This window comes from Grampus griseus (assembly GCF_964374135.1).
Source record: "Grampus griseus genome assembly, chromosome: 16".
Classification (NCBI taxonomy): Eukaryota; Metazoa; Chordata; class Mammalia; order Artiodactyla; family Delphinidae; genus Grampus; species Grampus griseus.
In genome coordinates, this window is record NC_139010.1 from 66,814,476 (window position 1) to 66,829,901 (window position 15,426).

The 15,426-nt window shown below is 35.4% G+C and overlaps 1 protein-coding gene across 9 annotated transcripts in view; it reads left to right on the forward strand.

Annotated features, from left to right (window-relative positions):
• ADD3 (adducin 3) overlaps positions 1 to 15,426 on the forward strand; it is a 125,644-nt gene that overhangs the window by 92,780 nt on the left and 17,438 nt on the right. For 6 of the 9 annotated variants that reach the window (XM_082673517.1, XM_082673521.1, XM_082673524.1 and 3 more), the window contains one exon: positions 5,277 to 5,500. In XM_082673517.1, the coding sequence (XP_082529643.1) occupies positions 5,306 to 5,500 (195 nt within the window). In that variant the 5' untranslated portion in view covers positions 5,277 to 5,305. Of the gene's footprint in view, positions 1 to 1,121; positions 1,184 to 5,276; positions 5,501 to 15,426 lie in introns of all 9 variants that reach the window. The other 3 variants (XM_082673519.1, XM_082673518.1, XM_082673523.1) reach the window with 2 other exon arrangements.

Here is a 15,426-nt window from a genome sequence, read left to right on the forward strand (position 1 = left end):
TAACCAAATCTTTAAGCAATTGCTTCTGTAAGATGTGCTGTTTATCCCGTTGCTAACTTTATTCCCTGGCATATTGCTGTTTCCCTGGGCCTGTACCTTCCTTGGTGTAAGAAAATGTTATGTTCTCTAGGAAGCTTCCCCTTATGATGGGTAGAGTCCTTTTCACTGGGTTATAGAAACCTCTGAACTACTCTAGGAGCTCCCAGAAGGATTTGATTCAACATTCCAGCCATACCTTTAGTACAAAGCCTGGCACATAGTAGATGCTCAATAAATATTTTGGAAGGAAGGAAGGAGGACCTCTGACATATATTTATATACAGCACGTTAGTTAACTGTGGCCCATTTCTCATTATTTCAGACTAATTTAGGATTTCTCTCTAAGCATAGAAACCACTTATTTTTATATTGTATAAGCAAATTTGTTAGGTTGAGTAAAAAGTCTTTTCATTTTGGTATGCTAATCTTCCAGAATGGTATTTGGTGATATGTGTCTTATGGGTAACTATATAATTGAGATATAATTGACATAACATTGTATATGTTTAAGGTATACAATGTGATGATTTGATACATGTATAGTGAAATACCATAATAAGGTTAGTTAACACAGCCTTACATCACATACTTATTTTGTTGTTGTTATGGTGAGAACATTAAAGTTCTACTTTCATAACAGCTTTCAAATATATAATACAGTATTGTTACTATAGTCATCCTGCTGTACCTTAGGTCCCTGGAACTTATAACTGAAAGTTTGTACCCTTTGACCTACATCTCCCCATTACCCCCACCCCTCAGCCCTTGGCAACCACCGTTCTACTCTGTTTCTATAAGTCTGATGTTTTAAATTCTACATATAAGTGATATCATATGGTATTTCTCTTTGTTTTATATGACTTACTTGACTTAGCATAATGCCATCAAGGTCCATCCATGTTGTTGCAAGTGGCAGAATTGCCTTCTTTTTTATGGCTGAGTAATATTTCATTGTGTGTGTGTATCACATTTTCTTTACCCATCTGTCTGTGGATGGACACTTAGGTTGTTTGCATGTCTTGGTTGTTGTAAATAATGCTTAAAGCTTCCCTTATTTTTTTTCTGAATTCTGTTTATTTCAGATAATCTTGTGGATCCTAAGTTTTTTCCAGGCTTGAAATAACACTTCGGTCTATAGTATTTGGTATGTAAAATTGCAAATAATCAGTTGTTGCTTATGATTGGCTTAAAAATCTGTGTAAAGCTCTTAGTGTTGAGTATCTAGGTATAGAAGAGCACCAAAATGGCAAACTAGTGTTCTTATTTCTATGTCCTTCTTATAAATTCTCAATTCTTATTCCAAGTACATAAAACTTTGAAACTTCTTGTATTAAAAAGCCATGCTAAATAATGAGCTTTTTTTAAAAAAAAATTTATTGATGTATAGTTGATTTACAATGTTGTGTTAATTTCTATTGTACAGCAAAGTGATTCAGTTGTACATATATATACATTCTTTCTCATATTCTTTTCCATTATGGTTTATCACAGGACATTGAATACAGTTCCCTGTGCTATACAGTAGGACCTTGTTGTTTATCCATTTTATATATAATAGTTTGCATCTGCTAATCCCAAACTCCTAATCCATCCCTCCCCCACCCCTCTCCCCCTTGGCAACCACAAGTCTGCTCAATAATGAGCTTTTGAAGTTTTAAAAAGGTCTGAGTGTTTTGAGTCATTTCTAATCCTATTTCCCCTTTTTGGTGTCATTTCCTCAATTTTGACAGATTCTATAAACTCTGAATTGTTTAATATTTAGGACAGAATGTCGACTAAAAGGCTCAAAATTTTGTAGCCCTCTTATGTTTTATGATATGTTTCATTGTAAGTGGACTAGGAGACAGAAATTGTGACTTTGAATGTTGCCTGTGACACAAGCAGTGTGATTTTTGGCAGGATGCTTAACCCCCTGAACCTCCAGATTATTAACCTCTATCTCATTGTGTAGTTGCAAAGGTAAAATAAGGTAGAAAGGTGTAAGAGCATGGTATAAACCATATAAAGTGTTACACGTATACAATACGTTCTTTTATTGTTAAAATGGGTGGTTAGATATATTTTCCTCTTTACCTTACTCATCTAAAAATGCATTCATCAAGAGTTCTTTAAACTCTAAGCTTTTACTTATCAATGTTTCTATTATCGGTTTCTTAAACCAGTGCTGGGACAACAAAATGAAACTACTACAACAGTTCCTTGCTTTTTGCTGTGTTTTAATAAAATTAGTTTATAAGCATCAGCAAATTCAGTTAGACATAAGCTTATTATCTAACTCTGTTCCTCCATTAGGCTAAACAGAGCTTTTTGCGGTTGAGGAATAGGTTAAAATCCAACTGAAAGCAATATTTGTGGAATTTCTTTTTTAAAAATGACTTATTCATAGCCAGTGACCTAGTGTGGTAAACTAAACAGAATTGATTTCTTTATTAATTGATGTCCCATTTATTGAGTACCCACTTAGTCTGTACTTGGCCAGAGCAGCATGACATTTACTAATATATGTGAGTTTGTTTGTTTGCTTTTTAAAAAACTTTCATTCTCCTTGAAATTTTTATCTGCTAGCAGTTCAAATGACCTATTATAAAAAGCTTCTAAGAAAACTACGTTCCAAAGATTGATTAGACCTTTAGACTGCTGATAACCCAGCTGGATATGAAAAAAAGCTTCTCACAGTTGGTGCTCTGTGCACCACATTTTTGGTTAATAGCAAGATGATGATAAATACCATAGGCTAGGGTTTCCTTGGTGGTGCAGTGGTTAAGAATCCACTTGCCAATGCAGGAGACACGGGTTCGAGCCCTGGTCCAGGAAGATCCCACATGCCACTGAGCAACTAAGCCCGTGCACCACAACTACTGAGCCTGTGCTCTAGAGCCTTTGAGCCACAGCTACTGAAACCCCTGCGCCTAGAGCCCGTGCACCACAACGAAGAGTAGCCCCCGCTCGCCACAACTAGAGAAAGCCCACGCACAGCAACAAAGACCCAAGGCAGCCATAAATACATACATACATACATACATAAAATACCATAGGCTAGTGCCAGTCTAATAACAGTGTAGCAAAACCTAATTTTTGGAGAATATAATATGTCCAGGATCATTCCATTAATAGTGGATGTTATACAAAAAGAAGAAAAAATGGCCATTTATCCTGTGGAGAACACATATAATGATCAGATATTCATTCTTTAGTTGAGTTTTTTCTCCCAATTTTTAAATTAATGACTTAAGATGTGGAAGACTCAGTTATAGAAAAGTTCATTTTTCACATTTCCTTCACTGATTAGTTGCTTTCTAGTCATAAAATCAGAATTTCATTAAAGCCATATGATATAAAGTGTTTTTAACCATATTTCATGAATTTTTGGGGTAGTACACTAAAATAATTTAGGTAGCTTTTAGAATGTTCTGCATGAGATTGTTGTTGGCAAGTAAAAGAAAACAGTTTTAACATTATTTTGCAAAAATTATTTAACAGAATAAGTTTACATTTCCAGGACCAGAATTAATGCAAGAATGTTTAATGTCTTGCAATGAGTTTGCTTGGGCTGAGTCAAGGCAGCTTTAGAAATGAATTCTATCAGAGAAAACTATTATTAGAGACAAATATAGTAACCTCACTGGTTGTTATTGTGTTTAAAAGATGAGATCAGGTATCTCTGGTCTTTATCAGGGATTCAGATCCCTAAGAAAAAAGGTGGCCCTTGCCTTTTCCCTTCTGGATCTACCTAGAAACTATTCTGCTGAGAAGGAATCCAAGGCTGTGAAGAATCTTCAGAGTTTCAAGTCCACAGATATTTCTCTCCCCTTAGTTTTCTACATAAATAGAAAAAGAATACTTGGAATTTTTCACATTTAATTTCCCTTATTATGAAGTGATTCTTCTTACTAGGCAAATAATCCGTTGAATAAATACCATTTTGTAGTTAGAATGTTTTTTTCTGTTACCCAGTCATTTATATTGAACAGGTTGCATTTGTTACCACCTGTAGAGAAAATTGTGTTAAGCAAAGCCATCTTTACAATTCTTATTTAAAATTTGTTTCCTTTTATTCTTCCTTGTTGCACATTTTTTGCACTTTCTACATTCAGTTCAAAAGAACAACTATGTAAAGGGATACACTAATCAGTGGTGTCCTGTTCTCTTGATTTAGGCTTCTGCCAAATCACATCTAAAAGTTAGAGGAAGCATTCCTTCAGTGTGCAGTGACTGTTACTCTCTGCTAGGTCAGTGATACTCTAAGTGTGGTCCAGGATCCAGGGCCAGTCTGCAGACTGCAGTCCATGACAAGTACAGAATATAATATTACGCATTTAGAAACTTCATGCAGTTTGACATTGCCGTGACATCTAAATGCATTATTTTGTATTTTACAAAAATACTGGTTTACGGCAAATTGGAGAAGGTCCTTCACCACAGACAATCTGAGAAGCACTGGGTTAGATGACTTCATCAACTTCTAGCACAAGCCATCACAGCCTGGGGCTGGGGATGGATGTTAAATAACTGTCCTGTTGATCTAGCTACAGTTGGTTGATTAGGTGCTCAGCTGTAGCAAAGCCCAAATGAATTTGTTTCCCTGGCATAAAGTCAAGGGTTATCCTAAGTGTCAGTAATAATTAAATGAATCAGCTGTTCCTGTGGTTTCTGAACGGCTTTTTATTTTTTCTTACTTGGATTTGAAGCACTATCTGCTAAAGTTATATAGTCTGGCAACCTTAATAATTCCTACATTTTCCCTGGAACTTGAAAAGCTTACAACTGTGTTTCTCTCATGTGTTAATAAACTAAAACTACATTCACTGTAAAATACTGATCATTAAATATGGCCAGAGTTTGGTCTAACGTAAAAGCATGAGTAAGAGAGGAAAGAGAATCTCCACTAACAGTAATCACTAATTGTGAAAATTTGCTGTCTTAGGTGTGGCATTTTACTTTCAGATATTTTGATCGTTGCTTCTTTAAAAAATTCATATAGCAGTTGACGACATTATTATAATTGAACCACAAGTTGCCACTAGCTCTGAAAATATCAATTTCCAATTTAGCATTGTAATCTAAGATATTTTTATCTTAATAAAAAATTGTTCTAATATTTTTTGAAAAGCTACTTTTTAAAGAAAGTTGCCACTGTTACTCTGAGGGCAAAAAAAAAAGTGCTGCATGACCTGTGTAAAATTTGAATTTAATAATGAATTTATTATGAATGTCCTACTTTGTGTTTATTAATGCAGATAGCAAGGAGAATTGGCAGACTTGAAGCATGAGTTCCGATGCTAGCCAAGGCGTGGTCACTACTTCTCCTCCTCCCAGCGTGCCTCACAAAGAGAGGTATTTTGACCGCATCAATGAAAATGACCCAGAATACATAAGGGAGAGGAACATGTCTCCTGATCTACGGCAAGACTTCAATATGATGGAGCAGAGGAAACGAGTTACTCAGATCTTGCAAAGTCCGGTGAGTCAAAATAATTTGAAGGCTATAATTTTTCTTCCTCTTTGGAAACCTTGATACAGTGATACTCTCAGGTTAGAAGAGGGGTGGAGGAAGAGTGACTAGTTGTCCCCAGTCTTTCAGAGGCAAAATAAGCACCTAATTTATAAATTTAATTTGCAAGGCTTTAATAATAAACTGGTATCGTCTTGGTAGGATAAACTTTCTTGAGTGATTTCTGAGTGTAATGTTTCATTAAAGGAGGACAAAAGATGCTACTGAACTCAAGGATTCCCATTACAGACTGAATATCTGTGAAGAAAATAAAGGTATGAGTGAAGTGTTAGGAACCAAGAAATAGATACACCCCATGAACATACTTTCTTCTTCCTTTGGGTATCTTGACACTCAGAGCAGCATAGGAAGACTTAAGGTTCGTGAGGATGTCTGTGATTTGGCAGCCTAATGTTACATACACCTAATGTAGGCACACATATATGCATATGCACCAAACTAACTAGATTAAACATGGATTCTAACCTTAACTCAAGCTGAAAATTCTGTCTGCACAGTAATATCCAGACTTTGTAAATCATATTCAAGTGATTTGTTAAGTTTCTTACAAACCTTTAGTGGAATTGTAAAGGTCACATATAAGTTTTAGAAAATGAGTGAACAGCTTGATTTAACATGCAAAATGAATTCATAGCTTTATGTATAATGAAGATCATGGGCCCCTTAAGACAGAGTTCAGCATACATAGACACACGATGCCCAGGTTGGGGTTCTATTAGATTTCCAACTTAGGTACTAAAATAAACACCAAGACATAGAACTGCCTGAGGTGGCCCTGGTGAATCATTTTTGCTGTGCCCTTGTGGATTTAATCACAGAGGCTGAGTCCAAAGCCAAAGGGGAATTCCACTCCTGAGTAATTCTTATATATCAGTGGCCTAGATAAAAGCAAGTACAAGTTATAAAAGCAAGGCAAGCTTTGAGGAATTTAAGTATAGCTTAAATGTAAAGCTATCCTTTAAGTAAACCCTTAAAGAAACCTCTTCCCAATGAAAAGGAGACTAACCAGAAAAGTCATCATGAGGGACTAAATGTTCAGTGCCTTCTTTTATGCAGACTAGTTTCTATGTTTATAAATACTTGAAGAGCATGCTAATTATATAGATATATTTCCTTCTATAAAGAAACTCCACTTTGAAGAACAAACTCATTAGCCAAAGGATTATGGTAATATATAGAATAAAGTAACTGAAAGAATGAGATGAAGTTCAGATTTTGTTCAAGATTATTAAATATTGAGATTTCTTTGGGAAGTGCTCCAAAGAGGATCATTCAATTCTAACTAAAGTTTAAAAGGAAAAAGTACCGGGGCTTCCCTGGTGGCGCAGTGGTTGAGAGTCCGCCTGCCGATGCAGGGGACACGGGTTCGTGCCCCGGTCTGGGAAGATCCCACATGCCGCAGAGTGGCTGGGCCCATGAGCCATGGCCGCTGAGCCTGCGCATCCGGAGCCTGTGCTCTGCAACGGGAGATGCCACAACAGTGACATCAGCCAAAAAAAAAACAGTGACATACAGCCAAAAAAAAAAAAAAAGGAAAAAGTACCCAACTACATTTCTATGCCAGGGTTTTTTTAAAATAATTTCTCCACTAAACTAATGACAGTATAACAGGAGATTACCTAATGTTTTTACTTGTGTATTGCTACTTGTAGATTGGCTTAAAAGTATCAATTTTACTTATGCCCAGGGGAATTTAATGAAAGAATGGGAAAGGGCAGGTATATAGATTGTCATTTCCATGTTCATATAGCAAGAGTGATAATTTTTAGCCCAGAGAGAAACAAAGAAAATTTAAAAGAATTGTGGATTGATCATTTTTTCCCTAGATCTTTGCTAGTGAATTTAAAATCTTGTTTGTGAAAGACTTGGAAAAGTGTATACATTTTGTCTTTCTGCCATGTTTTAGGACAATGGCTTTCAAATTTCTTTTAATACAACAAACTTTTCACCACAGGAAATGATACATGGTGGCCTGTATTGCTAAATAACAAAACCTAGCAGCTTAAAACAACAAGCTTTTATTAGCTTGTCATTTCTGTGGGTCAGGAATTGAGGAGCAGCTTAGCTGAGTGGATCTGGCTTAAGGTCTCTCATAAAGTTGCAGTCAAGACATCAGTCAAGGATGCTGCATCTGAAGGCTTGACTGGGGTGGAAGTTTCTGATCTTAAGATGGGTCACTCACATGACTGTCAGCAAAAGGCTACAGTTCCTTGCCACATGGACCTTAAACCTGAGGCTGTCTGAGTGTTCTCCCCCAGAGGAAGTATCTGAGAGCAAAGAGGAGCCTGCAGTTCCTTTTATGACCTAATCTCAGAAATTAAACACCATCACTTCCACCATATTTATTAGTTAGAAGTGAGTCACTAAGTTCAGCCCATACTCAAGGGGAGAGGAATTAAGCTCCACCTTTTGAGGGGAGGATTGTCCACTCTCTGATGACAATTTATTTTAAAAGTATCACAGTCTGCCACAATTTATTTACCTTCCTTCCACATGCAAAATACACTCACCATCTCCTCCTTCCACATGCAGAATACACTCACCATCTCCTAACACCCCTGCAAAAGTTTCATCCTATTACAACATTAGCCTGAATCCAGAATATCATCATCTAAATATGGTCCAGGTATAGATGATACTCCTCAAGTGTAATTTCTTAAGTACAATTCCTCTCAATCTATAGACCGGAGAACGAAAGAGACAAGTTATCTGCCCCACACACACCCAGTGGTGGGACAGGCAAAGATAACTGCTACAGACATTCCTGTTCAAAAAGGGAGAAAATTGGGAGTACAAAGTAGTCACTGGTCCATAGCAATTCTGAAATTCACCTGGGCAAATGTTTGGCAGTTCCCTTGATGAAGATTCAGTCCTTCTACTTAGTAGGAATGAGTCTCCCTAGTTCTTGGCTCTGCCCTCTGAGCTTTTGGTTCCACTTGTAGAGGTCTTAGAGTTCAAAGACCTCTTTCCTTTTTGTACTCTCTTTGTTTCTTTAAGTCCAAGCTTGTAATGTTTCTGTGAATATAATTTTCTTAAAACCTTTGTGTGTCTCCTGTGAATTTTGGGGTTCACTCTGTTGGACAAAACCCATAACCAATAAAGATCAAAATCAAAGGTATTACTAATTCATGTTCGTAAGAAACAAATTTGTAATCCTTCTGTTTTAATTGCTGAGTTCATTTGGGAAGAAAGGAAATCAGGAGAAAAACTAATAAAAGCAAAGTATAATGCTTTTTTTTAAAGCACTTACTATGTACCAGGCACCTATTATGTACCAAATCCTATTTAATCCTCAAAACAACTCAATCAAAGAAGTATTACTATCCCTAGTTTACAGTGGAATAAACTGAAACTTAGAGGCATTAAATAACTTGCAGAAGTTTTTACAAGCTTAGTTAAATGGTGGGGTCTGGATGTAAACTCCAAAGCTCACACCCTTACGCACTAGGCTGTACCACTTAAAGCATTCAATAACTGTGAAAAAATTCCACTCATATATTATTGTTTCATTCTTCTTGAAATTCTCTTGCTCAAGTTAATTCAACCCAACTCAAGAAGAATTTCGAATCATAAGACATTTTGGTGTCTGTAAATTTGGATAACAAACTTGACACCTTATTGCCTTGAGCTGAGAAAATAAGAGCAATTTGTCTCATCCTAACTCCAAGTTATTACTTCTTTCTAGGAATTTCGCACACTTTTGTCATTTTTTTTTTAATTTAAGAAAGTATTTGTCTTAGAGATTAAGAGCTGGCGAGTAAACTTGTTTAGCTAGAGATTTTGTTAATGCACTCAGGAGAATCCATAAGTTTTCTTTGACCAATATATTCCTCATATATATGTCTCTGATGACATATATATGATTGCCCTTGTCTCGGAATGAAGTGTCCAGGGCAAACTGTTAGAATTAAATGATGGACCTCATCAAAGTTAAAGAATCATGTAAGTTGAAAACTAATAGCGCATTGTGCATAGTAGATATTTAGTAAATTCTGAATACATGGATGGATGGATATATGAATAGCTGAGTGGGCTTTGAGTCATTAAACACTTGAATGTTGTCCAACAAGCTCCTACTGAACTTGACTGCTTAAATGACAATCAGTTGGTGGGTTTCAGAAAAAGAATGAACGTTCTTAAGCCATATCACTATAAGAAGCAATTTAGACTTGTTAACAGAAGTGTGCAATGTTACTCTGAAAGATAGGACGACAGGAGTGTAGGTGGTGATTGCTCAGGCACATGACACACTAACATTTCTTAATAAAAGGGCAGTGTGTCATGCTTCAAACTTATTTTAAAGATAGGAGAAACTTCAAAGCCATATACATGTTAGAATCTCACTGTAATCAAGGCCTAAAATGTTAACAGATCACCTCAGTTAGAATAGTTGGTCAAAATTACCATGGTTTATCTGGTCACTTCAGAAGTTTCAGACACAAGTATTCTTCATTAACTTTGTTTGCATTTTTATTTTATACCAGCTTTAAGAAAAGATATTATTCTAACCTTTAGCTTTATATTAATTAAGACACATAGATACAGGAGAAAGATCATCCAGAAGAAGATTTGGTTGATTTGTGTTTTCTCCTTTCAACAGGACCAGTGGTAATCTATTTCCAAATGAATACATTTCTTAATGGAAAAATTCTAAGTAAGTTTGTTATGCTCCTAATCCCACTTTAGGAGAGATCTAATAGCATAATTGCAGGGTGCCTTGGGAGCAGCAAGTCTGTAATCTGTTTTTCTTTTTGCTCCAGTTTTTCTTTCTCGTAATTATTTTGAGGTAGAACATCCAGATGTGGATATTTAAAATCCAGTTCTGATACTTATCAGTATTCTGTTAACTGATTTTCATTAAGTTAGACATTACTTATAGGTCAGTCTATGTAATTTTTTTTAGCCTTAACCAAAATAATCGTATCAAGTCAGTTTCTTTTATCAAATTGGTTCTCTTTTCTGTGATTTAAAAATAAAAAATCTTTCATCTATTGCCACTTTCTCCTGAAAGTTCTGATCTTAGATGCAGAAGCCTTAAGATCTGATGTTTCAAATTACTCCTGCTTTTGGTGTATAGTATACGTGAATATGTATATACTTAAAGTATATACTTTAAGAGTATACTTAAAGTATACTCTGACCTTACATGAATCTCAAATCTCTGAATCTTTTGTGTTTTTACAAGTTTATTTTTATCCATACCTTTATGAATTCAAAGTTTACAGGATCACTCCTTCAACATTGACAGGAGAAGTATCAAATGAAACGGAGATTCAGAGAAGGCTTTAAAGGCAGGCACCCTCTCTCTAAGTTAAACATTTTGTTTTTCACCTAGTGAAAAACACTTTTTTTTAACCACACTTTTTTGGACATGTGTTTGATGAGAGAGCTGTCCAAACTATAATGTTCTGAGGACAAACCAAGTTTTCAAGTAGGATTTTGTTTGAGTTGAAGAATTAAATGACTTTTCAAAAATGTATAAACTTCTGTGAAGATTCATTTCTTACTTTAAAAAACTGAATTTCTCCCATTAGATGATGGACAAGCCTTATTACACAGGAGGAATTTCTCATTCAAGTGACAGACTGATAAGACTGCATTCTAGAACTTCAGATTCCAGTGCTAATAACCTATGAAATGGATCTTTGCTATCATTAACTCAAGAGGAGATCAGATTCTTTGCATTCTTTCCTTATATCTAGGAAAATATAGAAAAGAAGCTCTAACTTACGATTATAATAATTGAGCACTGAATAATTGTGTCCAGGAGACTCTAGAAGTGTGAAAGACACAGTCCCAGCCATCAGATATTACTGTATAGTAGAGTATGAAAAATAAATCACAATCATACCCTAAATGTAGTATAGGCAAATGTTAAAATAATTCAGAGTGGGGTGAGAAGAGAAGAAATATGGAGATCCCTCCTAACTGTGGTGATTAAAGGAGAGACTTCAAGGAGAAGGTGACATTTTAAGATGAGTGTTGAGTAAAGGGTAAGAATTCATCTGGTAGAGGAACAGTAGAAGCCAGCATTTCCGTTTGACGAAATACAGTGAGCAAGGATAGAAAAGTACAAGTTGTGATCAGAGAATGCTCAGCAAACCTCATAGGCTACCAGAACATGAGGTAGTAATGGGAGATAGAGCCAAAAATTGACCTAACAGATTGTAGAGATCCTGGAGTACCAGACTATTGTGACCTAAGTTAGAGGTCAGCCCATTTTCTCATCATTTCCAGTTTTAATCTGTTTATATAAATGTTTTATACATGCATGTATGCATATAGTGTTTGTTTTGGATCTTGGCTCAGCACCACTTAATAGCTCTGTGACATTAGGAAACTCACTTAACTTGAGCTTCACTTTTCCTTGTTGGTAAAAATGGACCTCACATGGTGGTTGTGACGGTTTAATGAAATAACATAAAAGCATGTAGTGCAGTGCCTAGCACATAGTAGACAACTGTTTCTGTGGAAATATATACATAGGGTTAAATACAATATCGCTAACTTAAAGCATTTTTATGCTTTTGTGACAACACTTTGAAGATTATAATCATAATTCATTGGACTGTATTTTGGTTTTTGACGGCCTTAAGGAATCTATCACCCCGATGGCACTCTGCCTTATTCATGTTCATGTATTCATGTATTCAGGGACTGCCTTCTCTTCTCTATTCTTCTCTATCTGAGAAGGAAGATGGTTTATGCTGTAAAACCACATATGTGTATGTGTTGTTTGATATTTTAACCTGACTCTTCTCTAGTAGAGACCCTAGGGAATTGTTGGTTTAATCTGACTTCAGAAGCCCCAGCATGTGATCTTGCTGCCCTGCTTATAACTGAGTTTCTCATTCTGCTTTGGTGCGAGAATTCCTAGCTATAAGAGGGCAAGTTTTGGTACTCCAAGATCTGCTGAATAATTTTTTTTGCTTTAACTATCATTATAACCTAATGCTCTAATCTAGCCTAAGAGGTTTACTCATATTTCTGATCACAGCACACCTGCTGCCTTATTAGTTGTACAGGCATACCTAAGGGATATTTCAGGTTCAGTTGCAGACCACTGTAATAAGACAAACGTTGCAATAAAGTGAGTCACACGAATTTTTTGGTTTCCCAGTGCATGTTAAAGTTATATTTACACTATACTGTAGTCTATTAAGTGTGCAGTAGCATTGTGTCTAGAAAAACAATGTACATACCTTAATTTTAAAATAATGCTGTTGGAAAAATGGCACTGATAGACTTGCTCGGCAGAGTTGCCACAAACCTTCAATTTGTAAAAAACACAATATCTGCAAAGTGCAGTAAAACAAGGTATGCCTGTGTTTGGTTTCAGTGATACAACCCATCTCTGATAAAATTAGGCAAATATCTGTGCCCAACTGAGAGTTTGAGATTTGAATCTTTATTCCATTTACTTGTTAGCTGTGTAACCGTGAGCAAGTCATTGCCTATTTCAGGACTTGGTTGTGAGATTCAAATGAATCAACTGTAAAGGATTATTTTATTAACATTGAATTTTAGTAGGAATATGATTAACTATCCACCATAAAGACAAACAAAATTTTTATTATTTTAACGAAAGCTTAAGTTTACTGATAAATTTTAAAAACCAGCTGAAACAATTTTATATCATTAGTAAATTTTATACTGACTGTTTTATGGCTTAGGTAATTATCTGAACAATATTTCAGAAATATTTGGAACATAATAACTGAGTTATAAATGTTCATGACAAAAAATATTAAATCTTTCGGAATAGAAGAATTCATATCTGTTGAAGCACTGTCAACTATATAAAAAGGCTGGGGACATTTCATTTACTTTGAAAATTATTTTCTTCTTCTATACTGCATAGAAGCAATTCACTAGCCTTAAAGGGGAAATTCATATTTTTTTCTTAATTAATTACAGAAGGGCTTTCCTTCACATTCCTCTGTGACACCATGGATCATCTCAAAGCTTTAGGATGGTACTCATCATGCTATGGGATAAATGGAAGTAAAAAAAGCATTTTCACTGATAAAAAAAGCATTTGACCTGAGTCCTTGCTTCTGACATTTACCAGCTCTGTGACCTCTGTGAACGAATTTTTCAACCTTTCTTATTTAGCTTTGTCAATCCACCCAGCAAAAATTTCTCATCAGGGTCATAAATAGTTGTGATTCTCTTGAGCAACTAGTTGGGGTTTCTTAAAATTTCTTAAAACCCTTGTAAACCAGCATATTGAGCGATTGTGTTGATTCATGTTGGCTGCTGGAGACTTTAGATAAAAGTTGGCCCATCTCTAGCAAATGATACAATTTTATAGTATGCTCTTTGTATCTTAACCTCATTCCTGGCTCTATCTTACCTTCATATGCCTATTTTCTCGTTAGCTTGATTTTTCTTACCTATATTTAATTTATTTTCGTGTCATGTTAATCTATGGAATCTGCCTTAAATTCTTCCTGGAATAACATAAGGTGCATTCAATAAAATAAATTATGCCTACTTCTCAGAGATATTGTGATACATACAGTAGGTGTAAATTTTTTTTTACACTAAATCAAAGAATATTGGTTATAGCTGCTTTGAACTGTGGAAGGTTTAGAGTTTGGTTTTGAAGGGAAGATAAAGTTTCAGAAGAGAATTTTGGCCCATTGTCAGGTATCTAGAAGTTTTCTGTAGTTTATATAAAGATAAATGAGTATATCTGGAAGATTCTTTTCCTTTCAGCCTTAAATATGGTAAAACACTCATGTTACTCATCAGTATGAATGCGTCCATCCATCTTATATGCAGCTCACAACCATTTTATGTTCACACGGTCTTAGAAATGTACTAATGGAGTTTTCTGATAAATGTAATGTGTCTTTGTAGAGAATATTTTATACGATAGTTTCTCCGGTTTAAATCATGTATTTAAATGAACTAGATAAAAGTCAATGGAATTAGATGTTTAGAATTTTTTTATAATTATGCTAAGGATTTACATTTAATAAGTCTTGAATTTGTAAAAGAAAAACCATGTTTAACTGGTATAAACTTCTCTATGAACTCAGAATTCAAATAAAGTCACAGCTAGTATTTTTAAAATTAATCATTCAAACATCCATTTGCTGTATGAGCAGAAAGTTTTCTAAAAGCAACACAAGCATGAGTCAGTACTGGTTCTAATATGTACTACCACCTCATAGCCTCACAACCACATTTCCACTTTCACCATGGGCTTCTCTGCCATTATTTAAACTTTTTTAAAAAGTTCTTCCTTCTGAAAACCTCAGAGGTGTTCAGCCATCCTCTAAGCAAAGCTACATCTAAGCAACTGCTCCAGGAGATCTTATTCCCAGCCTTCTGAGGAGGGCTATTCTCAGCGACTTGAAGGAGAGTCACTCTTCTAAGGAGGATTTCCCAATTATCTCCATGGTGTTTATATCTACCCCTCTTGGAGGTAATGGTTCCAAAGCAGTTTTCTGCCTTCTCCCTCTTAGGTGAGGCGGGAACAAACTGAATTTAATTTCCAGCAGTGCATTCTGCTATACATGTAACCAATCTCAAACAGCAGAGCGAGGTCTAGATGGTTTATATTGCAAGAGCCTTCATGTTTAAGATGAATGAATATAAACATGAGCAAGAGAATAAATGATGAATTTAATAAAATAAGTGTTGGTTGAGTGTGATAGAAATACAAAACCAGCTATTTCAACTAATGTGAAGGATTGGGAGATGTTTCAAATGATGAATCATATTAGCAACTCAAGGGTTACTGGAATAGAAAATTTTCTCTTAATGTTCAGTATTTTTATTTATATAAATACTGCTTCTGCCACACATTACCCCCCCCCACCCCGCAAAAAAAAAAAAAAAAAGAAAAGAAAAGAAAGAAAAGC